We start from the raw sequence: 22293 nt of genomic DNA on the forward strand, positions 1-22293 counted from the left end.
TCCACACCCAGCCTCACCTTGACATCAAGGTGCAGTACGTGGCTCTGGTGCAGATAGCATATTCCCTCTAGCACCTGCCGCATATAGGCCCGGATCTGTGGAAACAGGGGATCCCCAAGTCTGTGGAAGTTGGGGGTGGTGCCATGCTTGATCACCACCAGGGGTGTAGCAGGAGGTCAGACAATGCCTGGGCAAGTAGCCTTCAGATGGCTAGTGGAGAAAGTAGAAATGCAGGCTTGGGGGTGCTATGAGCCAGGGCTTACTATATAAGGCTGCATGGGTCAGGCACAGTGCGTTTTTATAGTGTAAAGTCAGCTGCATTGTGGTAAGTAGAGCTTTGCCAGTGTACACCACGGACAGTCATGCACTGGCACCAACAAGGTCTAGGTAAGCTTTTTAGGACTACGGAGAAGTGTCTGGGGAATGTGTCTGCGAGGAAGGCTGGAAAGCAGCAGAGTTGGGGGTCTGAGGTGGATCCGCAGTTGTTTAGAGAGGACAGTTACACGTCCCAGATGAGTGGTGGTCTGGTCTCTACCTGCATAACCATGCTCTCCACCACCGCCCATGACTTCCTTGTGGGCACAGAGGGGGCATGCATAAGATGCACCCATCACTCTCAGAGCTCGGGGGGGGGGGGTGAAAGCTCATGCGCAACCTGAACCCCTGCCACCCGCTGCCCTCACCTCAGACTCACACACGGTGGGTTTCCTGGCCATGCGCTCCAACAGCTCTTCTGTGCAGCTGTGTCCCGGGTCAAGGAGAACACTGACAGGTGCCGGCTGCCCAGCTCAGCCTTGGAGCTCAGTGCAGCCTCGGCTCCGCCCCGGGCCCTCCTTCCCTTCAAAGCACATCTGACGCGAGTCAGACACCACTCCGCTCTTTCTTGGTGTCAGGCTACACAGCTAGGACAACGCTCCTTGGACTCTCGGGTTAAGTCTCTCCCCCACTCTGAGCGTGCGTCTCCTCAAGGTTGAAATGGAGGAAGACAGTCCCTCGCCCACCCTATGCAGCGTGTACGGGGCTCAGTTTCCCGCAGAGTCTTCCTGACTACGGAGAGAACTTTTGTTTCTACTTGGGAATGACCTTGGCATGGAAGAACTTGTCATTTTGCTGAGGTTTGAATTTGAACAATACAACTGGGATACTGGTGTGCAGGCCAAGGTCCCCCCGCTTATGGAAAGCCAAGGCAAGGGTCCAGCATCCTCAGCTGGTGACGCCTTTGCTGAGCCACAGCTTTCATGAAAGGTTATCAGTGATCACCTGAAATGGGGTCCCATCGAATGTGTGGGTATACCCTACCGCATCTTGTGCCATTTGATAGCTGTGGGCTATTTAACCTTTTCATACCTGTTTCATCAGCTAGGAAATGGGGATAATGAAATTCCACAAGTACACGCAAGAACTGAGCCAGTTACTAAGTGTAGCGACCATGTAACACCACCAGGAAGACATTAAGTGTATGAGAATTTGGGCTAGAAAAAAAAAAAAATGGTGCTTGCAGAAGTCTCCAGACTCTTCCCTCCCAACTTCAATGGTTACATGGTTGAGTGCGATCTTTCCTCCACCCTCTCCCATAGGATTACGGGACTACACCACCACCCTCAGGGTCTCGTCCGTGGCAGGCAAGCACTCTGTCAACTGCACTACCTCCCCAGCCCTACCGTGCCCATTTTGAAAAGGGTAAAGCATGCTCCCCGTTGGCTGCTACCAGGGACAATTATTCGTCCCCAGCCTGCACCAGGATACAGCTCGGTGACAATGACCAGTCCCCGACGCCTCTCAAAGGCCTCGTGGAAGTAGAGGACACAGTCATGTTGAAGCCTGGCCAGCAGCCGGGCTTCCCGTCTCGCGGATGCTTTGGGCTTGGCCTGGCTGGGAATGAACTTGGCCGCGAACTCTAGACCAGAGCTCCGCTCCACTACACGGCGCAGGTAGGAGAAGGCGCCCCTAGATGACACAGAGAGGGTGGGTGACAGGATGCAGCTATCACAGCAGCCCCGGCCCCGGGTCTGTTCTGGCCTTCACACCCAGCAGCCGCTCTGGGCTTCTCTTTGCCCCGTACCTGCCAATCTCCTGGTGGATGTCATAAAAGTCGCTGAGTCTCCTGCCTCGATGTTCCTCGTCCTCTCCAACTCCTTCTACCTCCATGGCTGTCTGAGCTGTGGAGCAGACAGATGTCCCCGTGTTATTAGGCGGAGATGACAAGGCAGGGGTGAGGGCAGAGACTGGGATGGGCAGGACAGATGCAGGAGACAAAAGAGGGGCTAGAGTGCTGAGACCCCGCCCCATGGGTCGTCAGGACTGAAGGCTAGGGTGAGGCTCACAGTCCACTCCTGGGGTGCCACAGGGCCCTTCTCCCGGGGAACACCAGCCCACCTGAAAGTACAGCCAGCTCGGCCTTGCAGGAGACTTCGCCGGCCAGGTTCCGTGCTATGCAGGTATAGACGCCTCCATCTTGGGCCCCCGTGCTTAGCACCACCAGAGAGCACTCATTCTCCTCGTACACGAAGCTCACGTGGCTGCTCTCGGCCAGCAGCACCTCGTCCTGCACAGACGGGTGTCACGTCCAGTTCAGGTGTGCTCTCACTGCCGCCTGAGGCCCAGCCTTCCCTCCACGCCAGACAGCTAGTTTCATCTGAACTTGGGCGCCAGGAAGCTGCCTACCGGACCCTATCCCTCCTGTCTCTACCCAGGGCAGCAGGACCCCCCTCCCCCCCAGGGCCAGGCTCAGCTTCTTCAGTTCCTGCAAATAGCTCTAAACTCTTCAACTAACTAGTCCCCTTGGTCTCACTTCCTTCTCGCAATGTGCCTCTGCACAAGCCTGTCCCTCCCAAGGTATCCCAGGAACCCCCGTCCTCCCCCGACCCCAGGCTCCTAGCCAGCGGGCAGACTCCGTGCCTGGATCCGCGTGCCTCCTGACCTTGTACCACATGATGTCCGGCAGCGGTTTCCCCTCAGCCACCACAGCAAACCGAGCTGTTTCCCCGGCCCCCACCTCCACATCCTCCATGATGGACTCGAACCGAGGAGCCTCTGCAAGGCACAGGGACAAGAGGCAGCCAGATGTCACCCGACGTCAGCTTTTGTCCCCGTGAGCAGCTGGCTTGGAGGAATGCTAGGCTCTGGCCCTCAAAACCCGGGCCATGAGGACACCAGAGTTCCTGGCTTCCCTCCCTATAAATCCAAACGTGATGTTCTCTAAGCCTCAGAAACAATGTCACAGGTGCAGGCTGCTTTGCTGGACTCTTGGCACTCATTTGCTTGCTTTGAAATGAGGAGCTTTTCACACACAAAAGAAATCTGGATTTTCTGTGTCTCTTAGAAAATCAGGACTGGCCATCCAGGCATTTCCATTGCAGTAACCAGTGGGTGGGTGTGATGTGGCTCAGTGTCGCCCCCTGTGGGTTTCTCCCTTCCTTATCTGGCCACCTTTCAGACTGTCTGTACTTGGCTCCTCTAGGAGGCTGGGCTGTGACCTAGAATTAAGTTTCTGAGGGACATTGCTCTCTATGAATCGGTTTTTCATTTTTATTCATTTGAGAAAGAGAGAGAGAAAGGAAAAAATACATAGAGAGAATGGGTGCACTAGGGGCCCTAGCCACTGCAAACTCCAGACACTGATGCCACCACGTGCATCCGGCTTATGTGGGTACTGGGGAATCAAACCTGGGTCCTTACGCTTTGCAGGTAAGTGTATTAACCACTAAGCCACCTCTCTAACCCTGAATCTGTACTGTGTGTGTGTGTGTGTGTGTGTGTGTGTGTGTGTACTGTGAATGGACACCAACGTGAGGATGTTTGCACTGTTTTATGTCCAGCTTATGTGGGTAGATTGGGAATTGAACGCCACCCCCTCCAGCAGGGTTGGCAATGAAGCACCTTTAACTGCTGAGCCATCTTCCTGGCCCCATCTATGAATCTTATTTAAATGTCAAGGGGGTGTGTGGAGACTGTACTCTTGGGGAGATGACAACTGAACCAATGCGCAGCCCTCAAATATTACATGGACAGTCTAGAAGCAAGTTCTTGGCTTGGTTCTTCCACATATCACGTAGCTTCATTATCCGCTGCAAAACAGCTTGTAATGCTCACGCCGGAATCAAACACGATGTGCCCTGCGCCTTGTGAAGACTCCCGACCTCAGCTTGTCTGTGCGTCTTGGCTTTAGAAAGGGGATGGGAGTCATCAGACCCCTTTGAAATTAGGAGGGGCAGGGAAGGACAGAGCGCCCAAGTTCGGACAGGTAACAGGGGAGGCTGTCCTGGAGCAAGGAAAGAGGCTACTGTGGGGCCCCATGTGAAGGGAAGAGGGCAGCCATTCCACCTGCCCCTTCTCGCTGATGGTGGGCAGGGCTTAGCAGCACGGGGGGGGGGGAGGGCTTGGGGGAGTTGGGGGGGCGTTCTGATACAAGAGGTCCCTGTTAACAGCCCCTGGCTGGCTGGGATATAGTTTCCTACAGCTCAGCAGGACGACCACTGAAGCAGATGAGACCGTTCAGGGGCGAAGTAGTGACTAAGTAGGGAGTGCCAGCTGGGGGGTGGGTAACCGCAAACCCCTAAATGGGGGTCAGTGGATGTGTGGTCCCACCCTATGATGGGGGTGGGTGGGGGAGAAGCCCCCAACTCCTCACACCTGCTGTGGTCACTTAGCTTACAGATGTCTTCCCCGCCCTTTAGGAACTTGGTTCCCTGTCTGCTGTGGGGTTGGGCGGAGGCAATCTATGAAGGTCATAGGACCCAAAGGTTTTGAGTGGACTTCAATGATTTTTTTTTTAAAGCATTACAAAATATCCATTTGTTCATAGATCGCCTGTGCTAACTAAAATGTGACTTTTGTTGCTTTTGGCTACAATTGTATCTGTTCAGTAGGTAACAATATTCAACTCAAGTGGATATGAAGCTCGAAGTGGCACTTACAGATGTTAGAGTTAATTAACAAACAGGACTACAAAAACAATGGCTACTTCCTGGCTGCCATACCTTGAAAGTCTATGGCTTTGAAGGGGAAAATTACAGAAAGGTGCTTTGCTGGGAGGATTGGAGGCTCTGTCAAAAAGGCCATGAGCCACAGAGCTGAGAGGCAGGGGTAAAATTCACTTGTGGAGATTTGCTTAATCAATCTCTTTCGCATACTAATTTTAGCTGTGACCCTATTTCCTGCTAGATTTAGCATACACACTAGGGGCACTCACAGCTTTGTAGTCCGGCATGAAGACCCAAATCTGGCTCCTATACTTACCAGCTTATGTGACCTTGAGCCTGGTTATTTAGCACCCTTTAAACTCGTTTCCTCGTCTGTAAAATGGGGATGACCACTAATCCTGTTGATGCTCACAGTAAACGAGGTGAGCTATGTGGAGTGCTTAACACTGATCCTGGCCCATATGAGATATTGACCTCTTTTTTTTAACAGTGCTGGGGATCAAGGCTAAGGCCTTGTGCATGCTAAGCAAGCACTCTTCCAGTGAGCTACGCCTCCAGCCTTTGTGGCAGGAGGTTGATTTTTTTTTTTTTTTGGCTTTTTAAAGTAGGGTCTTACTCTAACCCAGGCTGACCTGGAATTCACTCTGTATTGTCACAGTGGCCTCGAATTTACGGTGATCCCCCTCCCTCCCTTCCGAGTGCTGGGATTAAAGGTGTGCGCCACCTCGCCCGGCTTGGTTTGGTTTCTTGAGGTAGGGTCTCACTCTAGCTCAGGCTGACCTGGAATTCACTAATGTAGTCTCAGGATGGCCTCGAACTCACAGCGATCCTCCTACCTCTGCCTCCCAAGAGCTGGGATTAAAGGCGTGCGCCACCATGCCTGGCTTTGTTTTGCATTTGAGAGAGAGTCTCACTAGCCCAGGCTGATCTTGAACTTGAGATCCTACTGCCTTGGCTTGTTGAGAACGTCCTGTCAATAAATATCTTATTGGAGCCATCATTGTTATATTACTAATGCTAGTACTCTTACTAGACGGATAAGCAAGCCTAGGAAGAAAGACATGGGACTGGATCCCCAACAGTGGCAGTGTGCTTCAGAGAGCAACAAGAAGAAGCCTGGGGTCACCCACCTGCCAGCTCCAGGACTACTGAGCAGGCCTGTGTGCCGTGACGGTTTCGAGCAGTGCAGGTGAGGGACCCCAGGTCGCGGCGGCTCACCCGGCAGATCCGAAGACAATACTGGTCATCGTCTGGCTGGCTCAGCTCATATACACCTGTTCGGGCCTCTAGAAGGGCTCCTCGGCAGCTAAGGGACACATAACAGGGACTGCCAGGTGCGGCCCGGGCTGGGTTGTCCCAGATAGGGAACGGGGTGAGCGGTGGGGGGGGGGGCGGGCTGGGGTCCCTACCTCCTCCAGACAACCTGGGCCTCCACATGGTTGAAGGTGACAGTGACTCGAGCGGGCTGTCCCTCTACCACATACACAATTTCCGGTCTGTCCAATACGACAGGAGCCTCCTCCAGGGGCGGGCCTGAGGGCAGGAGAACACAGGCCCCGTGCTGGGCTGACACTGGGGCCATGGCACCCTCTGCTCCTCCACCCAGTCACCACTACAGCTCCACTTCCACAGGTGGGAAAGACGAGGCTCTGAGGAATTCAGCCTCTTCTGGTGGGCACCGCCGGGACTCCAGCCAAGCATACGCTTTGCCCCCAAAGCCCTGCTGCTTCTGATGGGCTGGGGGTGGGGGGAGCGGGCAATACAGCTCCCGCCATAGTTATCCTGTCCCGAGCAGCCCCTGAGCCTCGTCCTCGGGTCCCTGTCTGCACAGCGCCCGCTCACCGCGCTCCAGCAGCTGCACGGGCTCCGAGGGCGCCGAGGGCTTGCTGCTGCTCTTGCCACTGGTGCTGAGGACCCGGAAGATGTGCTGGAGCCCCTTCCGCAGCCCCGTGGCTGCCCACTGAGGCTCTTGCAGGCCTGTGACCAGTGCCGTCCACTGGTCTGAGCCCAGCACCTGGTGCTGCACGGTGTATGTCAAGGAGCCTGGATCTAGAGAAGACACAGCAGAGGGGCTCGCGGCCGCACCCCAGCCACCCCACGCCTGTCCTCTTTGGTGCTCTGCCAGTCCACAGCTCATCCCCACCCTCAAACCCGAGTGGCCCTGACCCACCAATAGCCATGTCCAGACTTCTGGGGGGGTTCCACGAGAGAGTGACCATCTTCCCTGTGACGGTCACCACCTGCGGGGCACCATCCGGGGGACTTGGAACCACATCTGAAAGCGACAGGTGGGGTCTTTTAGAACCCAGCAATTTCTATAGGATCACCAAGCCTTGGACAGAGGGCTGGAGTTGGGGTTCAACCACAGGGATAGAGGTTAGACCAGCGGTTCCCCAGAGAGGCCCCTCCATGGCCTAGCCCCTGGGTGGTACTGGAAGCCATACTGTGGACACAGCAACCAGCCTTACCTGTGACATAGAGGTGGGCGTAACAGGCAGCTTTGCCCAGCTTGTTGGCGATGACACTCTTATAGACACCAGCATGCTGAGGGCCCACAGCTGGAAACACCAGACGATGTACATCCCTGTCTGGTGGGGGGGGGGGACAGTGAAATGGGGTTGGTTTAGGAGGGTACTCTGTGGAGTGGCCTAGGCCAGCTCGGGCCTGGCCATACATGCCACTCACTGTGGGTAAGAGACAAGCGGATCTCACAGGACAGGCAACAAGAAGCTTGCCCTCCTGGCCACAGCCCTGGGCCCTCTTGTTGCCTCCAGTACTTCAGGCCCAGACTTTCTCCCACATGCCCCTCCCTCCCCCGTCAATCTTTATTCACTGCCTCCTCATGTGCGCCCCCACCCCAAGGGGGGGTCGCAGCCACCCGGTCAAAGTGCTGACAAGCCTTTGTTCCTAGATCCGCTCCCCAGTCCCTTCTTTTCTATCTCTATGGCCGCTGCTGCCCCCACCCCCAGTGGAGCCTGAGGAAACCAGGGGCTGACTCTCACACAGCAATGGGTCCCTGCCTCTAGGTCTGTGCTCACCAACTTCCTCTCTCTGGGAATGTTCTGTTACATGAGGCTGCCTTTTTTTTTTTTTTCAAGTAGGGTCTCGCTCTGGCCCAGGCTGACTTGGAATTATTAACTACGTGGCCTTGTACTCACTGTGATCCTCCTATCTCTACCTCCCGAGTGCTGGCTTATGTGTGCGCCACCACGCCTGGCTTTGCCTTCTCTTTTTTTTTAATTATTTTATTTTATTTTATTTTATTTTATTTTATTTTATTTTATTTTATTTTATTTTATTTTATTTTATTTTATTTTGAGAGAGAGAGCAAGAGGCAGATTACTTACACAAATACACACACACACTCACACACTCCGAATGGGCACACCAGGGCCTACGGCCACTGCAAACAAACTACAGACACATGTGCCAGCTTGTGCATTTGGCTTACATGGGCACTAGGGAATTGAACCTGGGAGGTGGCTTTGCAGTGCCTTAACCACTGAGCCATCTCTCCAGCCCCTGCCTTCTCTTTTAAGGCACAGTTCACACGTGTGCAGTCCTGTGAAGCCCACCCTGCCATGCCCTGGCCTCTCTGCTCCCTGGGCCCTGACCCCTTCCCTGGGCCACAGCCTGCTGCTCTGAGAAGTCTTCCTTCTCACTTCCGACTTACGGCTCCTGTCCAAACCGTCTATCTCATAAAGATGGCGCTGCTTTTGTCCACATCTGCTTGTTCTATCAAGAATGCAGTGGCCTGGAGAGATTGCTTAGTGGTTAAGGTGCTCGCCTGTGAAGCCTGAGGACCCATGTTCAACTCTTCAGATCCCACATAAGCCAGATGCACAATGTGACGCAAGCAAGCACACAAGCTCACACATGCTCACAAGATGGCGCACGCGTCTGGAGTTCAATTACAGCAGCTGGAAGGCCTGGCACGTCAATGTCCTCTTCTCCCCTTCCTCCCACCCCCGCAGTAAAAAAAAAATAAAAAAGAATGCAATGGCAGCCAGGCATGGCGATGCACGCCTTTAATCCCAGCACTTGTGAGGCAGAGGTAGGAGGATTGCTTTGAGTTTGAGGCCATCCCAAGACTACATAGTGAATTCCCAGTCAGCCGGGCCTAGAGTGAGACCCTACCTCGAAAAACCACACACACACATACACACATACACACACACACACACAGAGAGAGAGAGAGAGAGAGAGAGAGAGAGAGAGAGACAAAGAATACAATAGCTTTGTTTTCAGTAAGTGCCAAATACATGTCACATTATAAGTGATAATAAGAGTTGTTTGCTCTGTGCTCAACATATGCCAGGCACTTGACGTGGTTTTCCCTACCTTAATCCTCTCAACAACTCTACAAAATTATCCCCATTTATCAATGAGGTCAGAGGCATTAACTGACTGATCCAAGGTCATACACTGAATAAATGATGAAGCTATGGCCTGAACTTGGTTCCGTTTCCTCCCACACCTCTCTCACTACTCTCTTCCCTGTGAATGACAAGGAGGCTGTTGCTGGCAGGGCATGGAGAGGAGCAGCCTGCAGCATCCTCCTTCACATGAGAGATGTCCCAGACACCTCTCCCTTCCTTTAGCAGCTATCGCTGTATAGAATACTCACCCATTCCTTTATCTCTGCTGACACTATTGATAAGGGGAGAAAAGCCAGAGGCTGCCAGTGACCCCAGATACAGGCACAAGCAGAGACACCAACTCAGATCCTGAGACAGACACCCGGCCAGCATATGGCGACACGGGGAGGTCTGGGGCTAAACGGTCTCGATTACGGAGGGGAGCCAGGGTCAGGGCTGCAGGAGAGGCACTAGAGATGGGGTGAGGGCGGGGTGGGGAGCATGGAACGTGCATGACCGAGAGCAGCTTTTAGGAGATGGCAATGAGTCAAATCCCTGTATCACTCTAGGCCTCAGTTTCCCCATCTGAAAACAGGGCTAGTAACACCTGCCTCACAGGCCTGCAAGAGGCCTTTAGCACTTGGGGCCTGCTAACCCCAAAGGAGCACGTGCAGCTGTAGAAGAGAGCCCTCACAGGCGATGGTGTGGGCACGGCTTAAGGGAAGCGGGAGGACCGCACGTGGGATCCAGATTCCTTCCAGGATGGAACACGGTGCTCCCTGAGGAAGATGCCCAAGCTAAGAGGACATTAATCCAAGTGAAGCTGCCCCATGCTTCCCCCGGCTCTTCTTTGCTCGCTTGTTTGCTATCTGCCCGTCCTCCTGGGCCAGGCCTTCTTTCCCGGCCAGGCCCCGCCCACATCAGCCCTTCAACTGAGGTGCCTCAAGTATGGGCGGCTCAAGAGCAGTGGCAACCACTGTGGCAAGCTTTAACAATCACTGAGCACTTGCTAACAACCAGGCCCTGCTGTCCGTTCTACACACACACACACACACACACACACACACACACACACACACACAGAAAGGGGGGGGAGAGAGATATCTAATTTTCATGACAGCACAATTACAGACAAGGAAACTGAGGCAAGGTGCGTTCTATATCCAACGAATAGTACTGCCTGCCGGGCAAGTGCGAACACAGCCACTCTAGGTTGACACACCAGATGGTACTGAATAGACTCAAGGAGGGACAACACTCTGACCTCAGAGCCCCTGGGGCTTCCCAGACACCCCATCTCTGACAAGACTACACAAGAAAGGCCCTGGAGCTGGGGGTCAGGGGCAGTGGGAAAGAAGGAATCTGAAAGCCAAGAGATTGCTGGAGGGGACACTTCCCAAGGGTCCCTTCCCGGTCACATACACTGCGTCATGCGTCGGTCATCACTGCTTTGGATGCGGTGGCCATTGTGGAACCAGCTGATGGTCGGGTAGGGCAGGCCGGTCACCTGGCACTCCAGCATGGCCTCCTTAGCCAGTCCCACCTCCAGGTCCTGCAGTGGCCGCAGGAAGTCAGGAATGGACAGTCGCTCTAGCTCGCCGTGCTCTGGCTCCTCAGGGATGGATGGCATCTTCTCCAGTTTTGAACTGTAAGAACCACACAGCTGCCCAGAGGTGCAGGGCTGGGCCTCTCATAATATAGGGCAGGGACCCCTCAGAGGCAGTGCGGCCAGCACGTGGGGTTGCAGGTGGTACCTGGGCCCAGAGGCAGCTGTCCGAGGCTCCTCCACATACAGCTGGGCAGAGCAGTGGGCCTTGCCATGGGTGTTGATGGCACTGACTTCATACAGCCCCTCGTCCTCGCTGCCCACATGGGCAATGTGCAGCGAATGCAGACCCCCGTCCTGCCTCAGCCTCAAGTTCTCGCTCTCCTCCACCAGGCGGCCTGGGGACAGGAGGAACAGAAAGCAGAGTCCCTATTCCAGGGGCCCTCAAGGCACACCCATACTGGTCTGGACCCTGAGGGTTCTCCCAACATCTATGCAAGGTTGGGGGGGAGACACATACCAAAATGAGTCCAGGTAATGGAGGGAGGCGGGGTGCCACTGATCTTGCAGTCAAGGCGGGCAGCTCGGCCCTCCAGCACCTCCACGTCCTCCAGCAGCCGGGTGAACAGGGGTGCCAATGAGGGCCGCACGGTCAGCCGGGCACTGCAGGTTAGCTCATCTGGGAAGAAGAGGACAGCACTGGGGCAGACAAGGCCATGGAGGCCCAAGTACCCCATCTCACAGTCCTGCCCAGCCTTAGGAAGCTCAGGCTCACGCCCACAAAGGCTCCAAGTATAGTGGCTGAGGAATTAAACCAGGCCTTCTCAGGAGACTGGGGGGGGGGGAGTGGTCAGCAAGGATGGGCAGCAGGCTGCCAAGGCAGGCTGGGGACCTGGCCCAGCCTTCCCCTTACCTCACTGTAAGCCACTTAGGACGAAACGCAGCCTGTCTCTGAAGCCCACTGCCTGAACCCTTCTCTATGTGCTTCCGACCTGACCCACACCCAGAACCTTCTAGCCCCACTCCATCCCTTCTTGTGAGCAAAGAGTCTTCGGGACAAAGTGCCAGCATCACGCTGACCCGTAGCTTCTTCCCACTCATGGAGCCCCTCCACCTTCATGTCATCTGCTCCACTACCCATCACCTGGAAGCAGGTACCATCACCTCTGCCCTCCAAAGGGGACAGGGTCAGGGCAGAGAATGTCACTGGTAATAAAACAGCTGGTATCCATGAGGCGCCGCCCTTCACCAGGCTGTGAGCTTGGTTCTCTGCATGAGTTATCTCACCAGGCCTGCCAGGCCCTGGGCACTGTGTCGGCGGGATCCCTCCTCACCAATGAATCGCCCGAAGCTCACACCAGGAAGTGACTCGCCCAAAGATGCGTGCTTGGCAACGTGTGGGGCAAGAATGGGAGCCCAAGTCCAGCCTTGTTTGCTGCACCTCAGTGAAACTGCTCCAACTGGGAACAGCGCACACTGGAACCTCTCTCTCTGTGTGCCAGGTACCACTCCAAGGGCCCATTCTTTTGAGGCTGGAGTCCCACACAGCACCTCTACCGGGAGGTGTGGTCCCATCTGCTGGGCATATTCTTCTGCGCACGGCTCTCTCAGCCTCCTCCCCCTGGTGTGGGCCCCACGGCATTCCTAGTTACCTTTGGCTGTGCTCAGTTTGCAGGTGTAGATGCCACTGTCGTCCTCGTGCACAGATGTGAGCAGCAGCTTGCATTTTCGGCCATCAAAGTGCATCTTGCATTTGAGCAGGGCAGGCTGCAACAGGCGGCCGCGGCACAGCCAGTCCACCTCCACGTCAGCAGGACCCGCCACCAAGCACTCAAACAGCGCCATCTCCCCGGCCCCCACGTCCACGTCCTGCAGAGGGGCCAGCACGGCCAGGGACCGGCTTTCAGGGTGTGCTGGGGTGGGCAGGGGGAAAGGCAGCCACAAGGGGGTACACACAGAGCAGAGACGCACAGGGCAAAGGAGACACACACACACGCACGCACAGAGAGACAGACAGATACAGAAAGAGAGATGCATTTGGTTCCTCTGGAGATGGGGCAAGCCCACCCACCCCGGGGCCAGGACAGCAAGGAGCCCCTAGACCTGGCTCTGAGATGGCGACCCAAGCTGGCCCTGGGAGGAAGAACTCATGAGAGGCGAGAGGGAATTGAGAGAGGGGATCTGAGGGGGCCATTTGGCGGCAGCAACGGCGGCGGAAAGAAAACACAGCACACCAACTGGGTACAAACTGGACTTTATTTAAGCTAAGAAATAGTGTTTCCAAACCTCGACCCCCGGCTATGGCCCCACTCTTGAACCCAGCATGACTACCTCCTCCCTCATTTCCAGAGTGTGCTCGGCCTGGCTGTGAAGAGAGGAGCCCCACTGGGCCCTAAGCCTGCTAAGGGCTCAACCCTGGGCCTCTGGCTTTTGGTCTCTTGTGGAATAGAAAGTGTTGTGCCATTTGAAATCCATTTCTGGAATGGTCAGTGCCCTTCCCTCTCCCGGTGGGCCCCTGTCCACAACCTCTACCCCTTTAGGCCCCTCCATCCTTTGGACGCCGTGCTCTGTCCTCTCGCTCTGTCTCAACCCCGCCCCAGCTCAGAGGCGTCCTTGACTGTCACAGACACACAGACAGACAAACGGATAGACAGACAGTGGCCTACAGCAGCATAGCACATGCACTGGCTTGGTGCTCTCTACGGGGAAACTGGCGGGGGAGGAGGGCTTGACACCCCTCATGGCTGCCCCTCCCCAACCTTCAGTCCATCAGGGGGCCCTCTTGGCTTGCACAGCCCCGTGTCCGCTTGGGGAGGGAGGGTCCACGGGGGCCCGCGGGCTACCCCAGGACGTTGCATGGGCTGGGAGGGGAGGCTGGGCTAGGTCCGGGCCGGCTGGCCGGCTGGGTCTTTGGGCAGGAGGCAGTGAAACACAGCGAGGTCCGAGAGGTGCCTGAGACAGGGGCGCGGCTCTGAGGGTAGCGGGGGGGCAGCGCAGGTGGCCCCCTGAGCTCACTCGCCTGTGTACAGACAAAAACCTCAGTCAGCAAGCGGCAGGTTAGTGCAGCGCACGCGCACGCACACGCACACGCACACGCAGGCACACAGACCTGGCTAGGGCCCCTCCGGCTATGGAGCTGCCTCTCCAAGTGCACGCAGCACCGTCCCTCTCAGCTCCCTCTAAGGTCAGCCCTGGGGTGGAAGGGCCAGCAGCTAGCGCAAATCCCTGCACTTCCCTGGCAAGCAGAGACCCTGGGCAACCAGGGGAGAGGCATTCACAGGCATCAGGAGCACCCCGAAGCCTGCAGGATGTCAAGGAATCCCCAAGACAGAGAAGCGCCAAGACACGGGTTAACACAAAGAAGCGAAGGCAGAGCCAGACCTGGAGGAGAAGCGGGCCAGGGAGAGGGCTGAAGAGTTGAGAGCCCGAAGAAGTGGCACCCACAAGGGCACCAGGATGGCTAAGTGGCTAAAGCGCTGGACTTAAGAAGTGGCAATAGGGCAACGAGAGGCACCAGGGAGGGTGAGGCACGTGAGGCCTGGCAGAAGGACCAGCTGGTGCCTTGGGGTATGTTGGGAAGGTCCTAGAGCTGGCCTCTGCCAAGCTTGAAGGAACTGAGCCCGGTGGGGGTCAGGAGTGGCAGAATGAGGAGATGAGGAGAGATGCCTGGTCCTGAGCCATCACAGGGTAGGGGAGGCCTGCCCGGGGGTGAGACCCGGCGGGCTCTGGAGGGCAGCCTAGCTAGAGAGACCCCTGCCTCGTGTCCCTCACTCTGAGGGCTCAGCACTCTTCCGCACTTCAGGGCTCTGGTACCCCTGGTGTCCCGGTAACGATACGCTAAAGGTCCCTCCGAACGGGTCCAGCCACCCCACCGCTACCCCAACCACAAGAGCTTCTGCCCAGGAATGGGATGGGCATGGAGGGCCAGGGGCAAGTGGACAGCAAGAACTGGGTGAGGGAGAAGGCTACGCCGAGCACGGTGACCAAGGCTTAGAAGAGTGTGGGAAGAGGACGGCTGGCTGCAGGGAGCAGGGTCTCTGGCTGGCGCTGGGGGCTGTCACATTAGGAGCCGGGAGCAGGTCGATGGTGTGGAATGGAATAATTAACTGGCTTAGGCAAGTTGCTTCCTTGCTCTGGGCTCACTTCACCCAACCACAGTATAAGCAGCCAGACTAGGGGACCTCGGTTGAGCTTTAAAATGTGATACCCTGTGACGAAGGCTGTATGTGAGCCGTGAGGAGGGTGGAGGCCAGGGACAGGAGGGGCTTTGTCCGAGCGCGGCCCTCTCACCTCGGACCTCCAGGCGGGCTTCGCACTGCCGAGCGCCGTACTCGTTGACGGCCTTGCAGGTATAGAAACCAGCATCGCCCCGCTCGGCGGCCAGGATCCGCAAACGACACAGCCCGCCCTCGGCCTCCTCTGCAAAACGCCGCTGGTCTGGACGCACAGGCTGGCGATTCCTTAGCCTGTTAGAGGGTCAAGAAGTCAGTCCAAGGGGTCTTTACCTGTGTGTGTGGCAAAAGGGGGCTGCAGAATTCCACAGGCCTCTCCGCCTCACTGGTTCCCCAAAGCTGTCCCTTGGGACACAAGGCTAGGTATTCGTCCTGATTCTTCCCTCCCACCTCCTCCAAGAACGTCCAGACCAGCTCCGCTCACTTGGATCTCTCCCACTTCAGCATCTACTGCACTGGAATAGCATGATGCTAGTTAACCTCTTAATAGCTCTAAATGTCCCCGCATCTTATTCCCATTTGTCTGTAACAGAAACATAGCCTTCCCACTTCTCTAAAGGGCTACTAAAGAGCTTAACGATGTTTAAAAAAAAAAGTCACAGTGGAGACCAAACAATCCATTAGAATGGAAAAACAGAACCTAAGCCAGTTTAAAACAAACAAACAGACAGACAAAAACGTGATGATGGTGGTGTATGCCTTTAATCCCAGCACTTGGGAGGCTGAGGTAGGAGGACTGCTGTGAGTTCAAGGCCAGTCTGGGGCTACAGAATGAGTTTCAGGTCAGCCTGGGCTAAAGTAAGAAGACCTTACCTTGAAACACACAGAGAGATAGAGATGGAGATAGAGGTAGGGACAGAGAGAGAGAGAGGGAGGGAGGGAAGGAAGGGAAAGAAGAAAGAAAACCTGCTCTGCGTAATGGGTGTTTCAGGCATCTGAGGTGAGCAAGGAATAGCAACTTAGACCTACATTTAACTCTGGGCTTCAGGCAGCTCAGAAACATACTGTGGATGACTGAACCCACCTCAGGGCTGAGCACAGACTGGGCTTCAAAAGTCATGGTGCACAGGCTGACGGGGTGGGAATGGGTGGCCTTCTATAGAGTCAGGAGTAGTCCTGACCATTCATTCCGCGTGGGCAGACATGGGACCATTCAACACTCAAACACCTTCCCAGCAGGGAAGCCCTGGATAAGCATGAACAGCAGGGTAGGGGTACGGGGGGGAGGGGCACTCCTGTACCTTGGTTGAGGGGGGTCCGCTAAGGAAGTCCTCAGAGGCTCTACTGCCTCCCACCAAGGCTAGCTCTCAGGCCCAGCTTGGGGGCGGGGCTCTGCTGGGACTTGCAGAAGGCTACTTACTACTCACCAGGAGACCACAGGCTTGGGATCTCCCTGTACCCGGATGCTCATGATTACATCTTGGCCTTCTCTTACTGACTGGTCCATGAGTGAGACCTGCAGTGGAACCCCAAAGTATCAAAGGTGACAGCGAGGACATACAGAGCGTAATGCTGGCTCCCGAGGGCTTGGGGAACCTGGAACAGAGGCCTCTTCTACACCAATCTGAAGCTGGCTCTGGCTAAAAGGAGTTTAACAGGGGCACAGTTCCAATTAACCTTATAGTGTGGAATTTAAATGTGGCTCCCAGAACAAGGGCCACACAAAGGAATGGTATGACCTTAGGGGGCTGGGCATCCACTTCAGCAGTCTGACCTTGAAGGTGGGCGGTGCCTTGGAGGCAGAGTCTGAAGAGCGCTGATCCTGGCTGGGGCTGAGCTTCATGGCTGGTGTTCGGGGCCAGGTCTCCCCAGGCTCCGGGAATTCCTCCGGGGGACTCAAGTATTCCTCATCAGAGGTGATGGGGCTGCTGAAAGGGGATACGGATCCGCCTGGAAGAAACAGAAGATGTTAATGAGGAAGGAGATGGAGAGCGAGCTGTGGGAAGGTTGCGCAGTCCCCCAGAGGCGAGGGAGCTGCTGCACCCACCCCCCTCACTGCCCTGACCTCACCTCCTGGGCTCCACTCAATGCTGTGTGACCTGGCCCAGGCACTTTCTCTGCCACTGACCCTGCCAACACTGACCCTGCTGATCCTCCAGGGATGGGACCTTGTGGGACTGGCCTGGGGAGAAGGGCTCGGCCAATAGAGGGGCTGTTCCTATAGGCTTTAGAGGAGACCAAGAATGCTACTGGAGCAGGAAGCCCACGCTCCTGGCATGGAGTGCAGGCCCAAACTACCAATCATAGGGCTCCCAGAATGTCAGGGCCAAAACACTGGTTTCTTAGGCGAGCTGGGCCTGGCATAGAGGAATACGCACCTCACTCAGACATGCCCCATCCTGACCTCGGTCCAGGGCCAGTGAGGCAGCACTGTCCATCCAGCCCTTCCCCCTCTCCCTTCTCAGCTTCCTGCTGCAGACACCCCAGGAGCACCTGTCGGCCCCACCCTTACAACATGGACCCCAAACTCTTAGGGCATGGGAAAACAAAGTTAGAATCATTCACAGAAAAAGGCAGCTCAGGCTGGGGAAGAGGAGGGGGATACCACAGTCTGCCTTGGAGGAGGGGTGTCCCCAGGGCCCTGATGCCCTCCCCTGCAACTGGCCAGGGGCCCAGCCTCCCTGAGCTGGCTCTTATCCGACTGCCAAATACAGACATGAATCTGACACAGCCCCTGGCCCCTCCTCCTGGTTCCCCAGCCCCAAGCCCCCAGCAGAATTGCACCCCAACTCACCCTAGACTCTGCACACAGACCCCAAGCCTGTACCTTCCTGGAGGCTGTGCCCTGGCACCGGGCCCTCCTGCTGCCTGCCCACTGCCCACCCCGCCTTGGCTCCCCAGGGAGCAGCCGACCTGGCCGGCCCAGCCCCACTCACTCGCTGACCCAGCTGAGGCCCTGCACTGAGCTGGCCCTGGGGGAGGGGAAAGAGCCCAGGAGGAAAAAAGAGGAGGTGGGGGTGGCCAGTGAGAGGCTGGGTGACCGGCAGGCACTGGCTGGGAAGGTGTGCCTATTGACCACAGGCTACAGCCCCAGAGCAGTGGAACAGGGGCAGAGGGAGGGGCAGAGCCTAGCCCAGCTGAATTTAGCCCTTGCTCATCTCATTCCCAAGCGGCCATGTGGTTTTCTTCTCCTCACAGCTCAGGACACAGACAAGGGCTGACTCCAGGTGCACAGACCCCATAGCTCAGAGAGACATGGGGTGGGGTGGCACCGTACTGTGGCCTTGAAGACCCGCCTGACCCATACGCGTCAGTAAGTCCATCAAAGGAAGTGCTGATATACAGCACTATGCTGCCCCTTGCCCAGCACAAGCCTCAAACTCCAGAGCAAGCCAGACCCTGCTTTCTCAGGCACAGAGCACCAGAGTAATGTCAGAGCATTGTCCCCTTCAACCTGAGGGGAACCAACACCCCACTTGTGTCTCCCCGACCTGCCATAGCAAGTCTGGGCCCACAGCCACGCTAGGGAAGAAGAGGCCTGTACACAACCTCCCACAGGCTGGACACCTTCTGGCAACTTGTCCTTCACCCAACAGCCCAGCAGAGCCAACGAGGAACAATGCGGGCTGCTCCCCTCTTAACCAGCACCCATTTACAGAGAAGAAGGGGAAGGAGAGGGCTTAGAAACAGCAAGAAAGAAGGGGTGTTGGAGCAGGCATTTTGCGGCACACGCCTTTAGTCCCAACACTCTGGGAGACAGAGGTAGGAGGATTGCAGTGAGTTTGAGGCCACCCTGAGAATACATAGTGAATTCCAGGTTGGACTAGCGAGAAACCCTAGCTAGAACCCCTCCACCCCCAAAAGGGATGGAGAGATGGTTTAACAGTTAAGGAACTTGCCTGCAAAGCCTAAGGACCCAGGTTTGATTCCCCAGGTCCCATGTAGACCAGATGTACAAGGTGGCACATGCATCTGCAGTTCATTTGCAGTGGCTAGAGGCCCTGACTTGTCCATTCTCTCTCTTTCTCTCTCTCCCTCCTTCTCTCTGTCTCAAATAAAAATAAATTTTAGGGCTGGAGAGATGGCTTAGCGGTTAAGCGCTTGCCTGTGAAGCCTAAGGACCCCGGTTCGAGGCTTGGTTCCCCAGGTCCCACGTTAGCCAGATGCACAAGGGGGCGCACGCGTCTGGAGTTCGTTTGCAGAGGCTGGAAGCCCTGGCACGCCCATTCTCTCTCTCTCCCTCTATCTGTCTTTCTCTCTGTGTCTGTCGCTCTCAAATAAATAAATAAATAAATAATTTAAAAAACATATTTAAAAAAAAATTAAAAATAGAGCCGGGCGTGGTGGCGCACGCCTTTAATCCCAGCACTCGGGAGGCAGAGGTAGGAGGATCGCCGAGAGTTCGAGGCCACCCTGAGACTACATAGTGAATTCCAGGTCAGCCTGAGCCAGAGTGAGACCCTACCTCGAAAAACAAAAACCAAAAAACAAAAAACAAAAACAAAAACAAAATTAAAAATATAAAAAGGGGGTGGTGTTGAGCTTTCTCCCTCCTCCTATCCCTTCATTCCTACCCAAGGCCACATTCCCAAGCTATGACCCATGTTTCCCAGCACTGTCAGTGAGGACAGAGGTGGGGGCCAGGTACAAGAGGGTCCACCCTCAGGCTGGCTGTCTCAAGGTGGGTGGGGGAGGGAATGGCACTTGTTGCTGGAGGCTTGGCCCCCAGCTGGCGCTGAGGTCCTAAGAATGGCCCTTAGAGGTGGAGGCTTCCTCTCGCTCCAGGGAACCTGGAGTCCTGCTCCAGGGTCACCTCCAGACTGGACGGAGCGGAGGCAGCTCCTAAACCCAGGGAGGAGGGTGGGGCGGAGATTTAGGCGGATTGGCAAAGGTCTGTTGGGGGGCGGGGGAGAGGGGGACGCTTTAGAGACCCCTGGTGGCCACAATGGGAACAGCACCGAGAGGATGCCCAGCCAACCAGCACGTTTTAAGTCTTATAGGGCCCATGGAGAGAAAGAAAGACTGCAGTGGACAAAGGCTCCAGAGGGGGTAGAACTAGGGCTCTCTGAGAAAAGGCTGTTGTCAGGCTGGGAGATGGCTCAGTAGGCAAGAGTGTTGCTATGCGAGCACGCGGCCACACGGGCCTGTAACCCCAGCACTGTTGGGGGGCAGGGGAGAGGCAGTGTGGAGATGGAGACAGGAAGATTGCTGGACACCAACCTAGCTGAAAAGTGGCGAGTTCCGGGTTCAGTGAGAGACCCTGTGTTACAGAAAATAAGGCATAAGGCACACAGGACATCCAGTGTCCTTGGATCTCTGCACTTGCAGAGACCACACACATATGTGGGCAACACACACACACACACACACACACACACACACACACACACACTAATCTGCCATACTCCAAAACTATGTGGCTAAGAAAGCTGATGCCAATGGAGGGTCCTGGAGTTCTACAACAGGTCTCTCTGGCCCCATGTCCAAAACCACCCTAGTAGCCACTCACATTCCATCCCTGCTGCACCCACAGGCCTGGATTTCAGGGGTCTAGTTCCTGTGATTCCCACTGCACCAGCTTGACCTCTCTCATCTTGAGCCAGGTCTCTGACTCTGGTTGTGGTCTTCTGAGTTTATTGTGCATTATAATCACTTAAAGGCTCTTTAGACCACGGCCTGTTGTGACCCACACCCAAAGTTTCTCATTCGGTAGGTCTGGACTGGACTGGACCCCCTTCCTTGTCTTTCCTTCCTTGATACTGGGAAACAAACTTAGGGTCCTGCCCATGCCAGGTCAGCACTCAGCCGCTGAGCTATGTCTCTAGTCATCTTTTTGCTTAAAAAAAATTTTTTAAGCAGTCATTTCTTTACCTCATCTTTACTTCTCTCATTCTTCTTTTAAATATTGTTTTAATTTTTTTTTTTTTTTTGAGGTAAGGTCTTGCTCTAGCCCAGGCTAATCTAGAATTCATTCTGTAGTCTCAGGGTGGCCTCAAACTCATGGCAATCCTCCTACCTCAGCCTCCCCAGTGCTGGGATTAAAGGTGTGTGTCACCACACCCAGATTTGTTTTAATGTTTTTGTTGTTGTTTTTTGAGGTAGGGTCTCACTCTAGCTCAGGGTGACCTGGAATTCACTATGTAGTCTCAGGGTGGCCTTGAACTCATGGTGATCCTCCTACCTCTGCCTCCCAAGTGCTGGGATTAAAGGCATGTGCCACCATGCCCAGCTCTTAAATTTGAAATATATATATATTTGCAAGCAGAGAGTGACAGACACAGAGAGAATGGATGTACCAGGGCCTCTAGTCACTGCAAAGACCTCCAGACACATGTACCACTTTATGAATCTGGCTTTATGTGGGTACTGGGGAATCAAACCTGGGTTGTTAGCCTTTGCAAGTAAGCGCCTTAACCATTGAGCCACTGAGCCATCTCTCCAGCCCTTATTTTTATTTTTTTAAAATATTTTTTATTTGTGAAGAGAGAGAGAGAATATATGGGTGTACCAGTGCCTCTTGCCTCTGCAAATGAACTCCAGACACATGTACCACTTTACATGGGTACTGGGGAGTTGAATCTGAGCACTTGCCAATCAAGCGCCTTTAAACACACAGCCATCTTCCCAGCCTTACTTTTTATTTTAAGATAAGGTATCATCATGTTATCCAGGCTGGGCTTGAACTCACCCTGTAGCCCAGCCTCAGCCTCCCAAGTAGCCTGGATTACAGGTCTGTGCCATCAGGCGGGGCGACATTCTGTATTTTTAGCACACGTCCAGGGGCTGCCGATGCAGCTGGTCTAAGGACCACACAGTGAGAACCACAGATCCATGGTCTCCTCTGCCACCCATCCTCCATTCCTGGGCTGCTGGATGTCCTGCCTAGTCTCTGTGGAGTACCCAAACTGCTCCCAGGGCTTGCAGCTTCTAGGGCTCTCCCCCTCACCTCCACAGCCACCTCATACTCAGGCCATGTGGTCCACATAGCCCCCATCTGTCCAGAAGGGCCTCACGTGTGGCTGCAAGGGCTATAGGTGGAGAAGTAATGGTCATGCTCTTGGACTCCTTGGGCTTGATAAAAAAAAGAGAAGTCATATTGCTGAAGACTCCACATGCTTTGGCTGCAAGGTCACTGAGAAATCAAGCTGGAGCTGAGCTGAAAACATCATCCCTGTAGACCAGCTGACAGAAAGCTGGAAAAAGGTACTGTATGCAGCCCGATGGAAGAGAGAAGTCATCAGCGGTGAGAACAGTGGACACTGCCAGCCTTAAGTTTGGCCAGCCAGGGCAAAAGA

General features: G+C 55.2%; 1 protein-coding gene across 5 annotated transcripts in view; it reads right to left on the bottom strand.

The window, feature by feature from the left end:
- The window catches only part of Speg (striated muscle enriched protein kinase), a 58064-nt gene that overhangs the window by 17166 nt on the left and 18605 nt on the right, over positions 1–22293 (bottom strand). For 3 of the 5 annotated variants that reach the window (XM_045147241.1, XM_045147242.1, XM_045147240.1), the window contains 18 exons: positions 16773–16948; positions 16426–16514; positions 15117–15292; positions 12479–12739; positions 11347–11505; positions 11035–11224; positions 10703–10926; positions 7391–7510; positions 7093–7197; positions 6765–6971; positions 6332–6455; positions 6053–6228; positions 2921–3033; positions 2377–2545; positions 2063–2159; positions 1747–1947; positions 684–741; positions 18–95 (listed from right to left, as the gene is read on the bottom strand). In XM_045147241.1, coding sequence (XP_045003176.1) covers positions 18–95; positions 684–741; positions 1747–1947; positions 2063–2159; positions 2377–2545; positions 2921–3033; positions 6053–6228; positions 6332–6455; positions 6765–6971; positions 7093–7197; positions 7391–7510; positions 10703–10926; positions 11035–11224; positions 11347–11505; positions 12479–12739; positions 15117–15292; positions 16426–16514; positions 16773–16948 — 2723 coding nt within the window. Of the gene's footprint in view, positions 1–17; positions 96–683; positions 742–1746; positions 1948–2062; positions 2160–2376; positions 2546–2920; positions 3034–6052; positions 6229–6331; positions 6456–6764; positions 6972–7092; positions 7198–7390; positions 7511–10702; positions 10927–11034; positions 11225–11346; positions 11506–12478; positions 12740–13064; positions 13846–15116; positions 15293–16425; positions 16515–16772; positions 16949–22293 lie in introns of those variants that run through there. The other 2 variants (XR_006636779.1, XM_045147243.1) reach the window with 2 other exon arrangements.

Source organism: Jaculus jaculus, chromosome 4, assembly GCF_020740685.1.
Source record: "Jaculus jaculus isolate mJacJac1 chromosome 4, mJacJac1.mat.Y.cur, whole genome shotgun sequence".
Taxonomy (NCBI): domain Eukaryota; kingdom Metazoa; phylum Chordata; class Mammalia; order Rodentia; family Dipodidae; genus Jaculus; species Jaculus jaculus.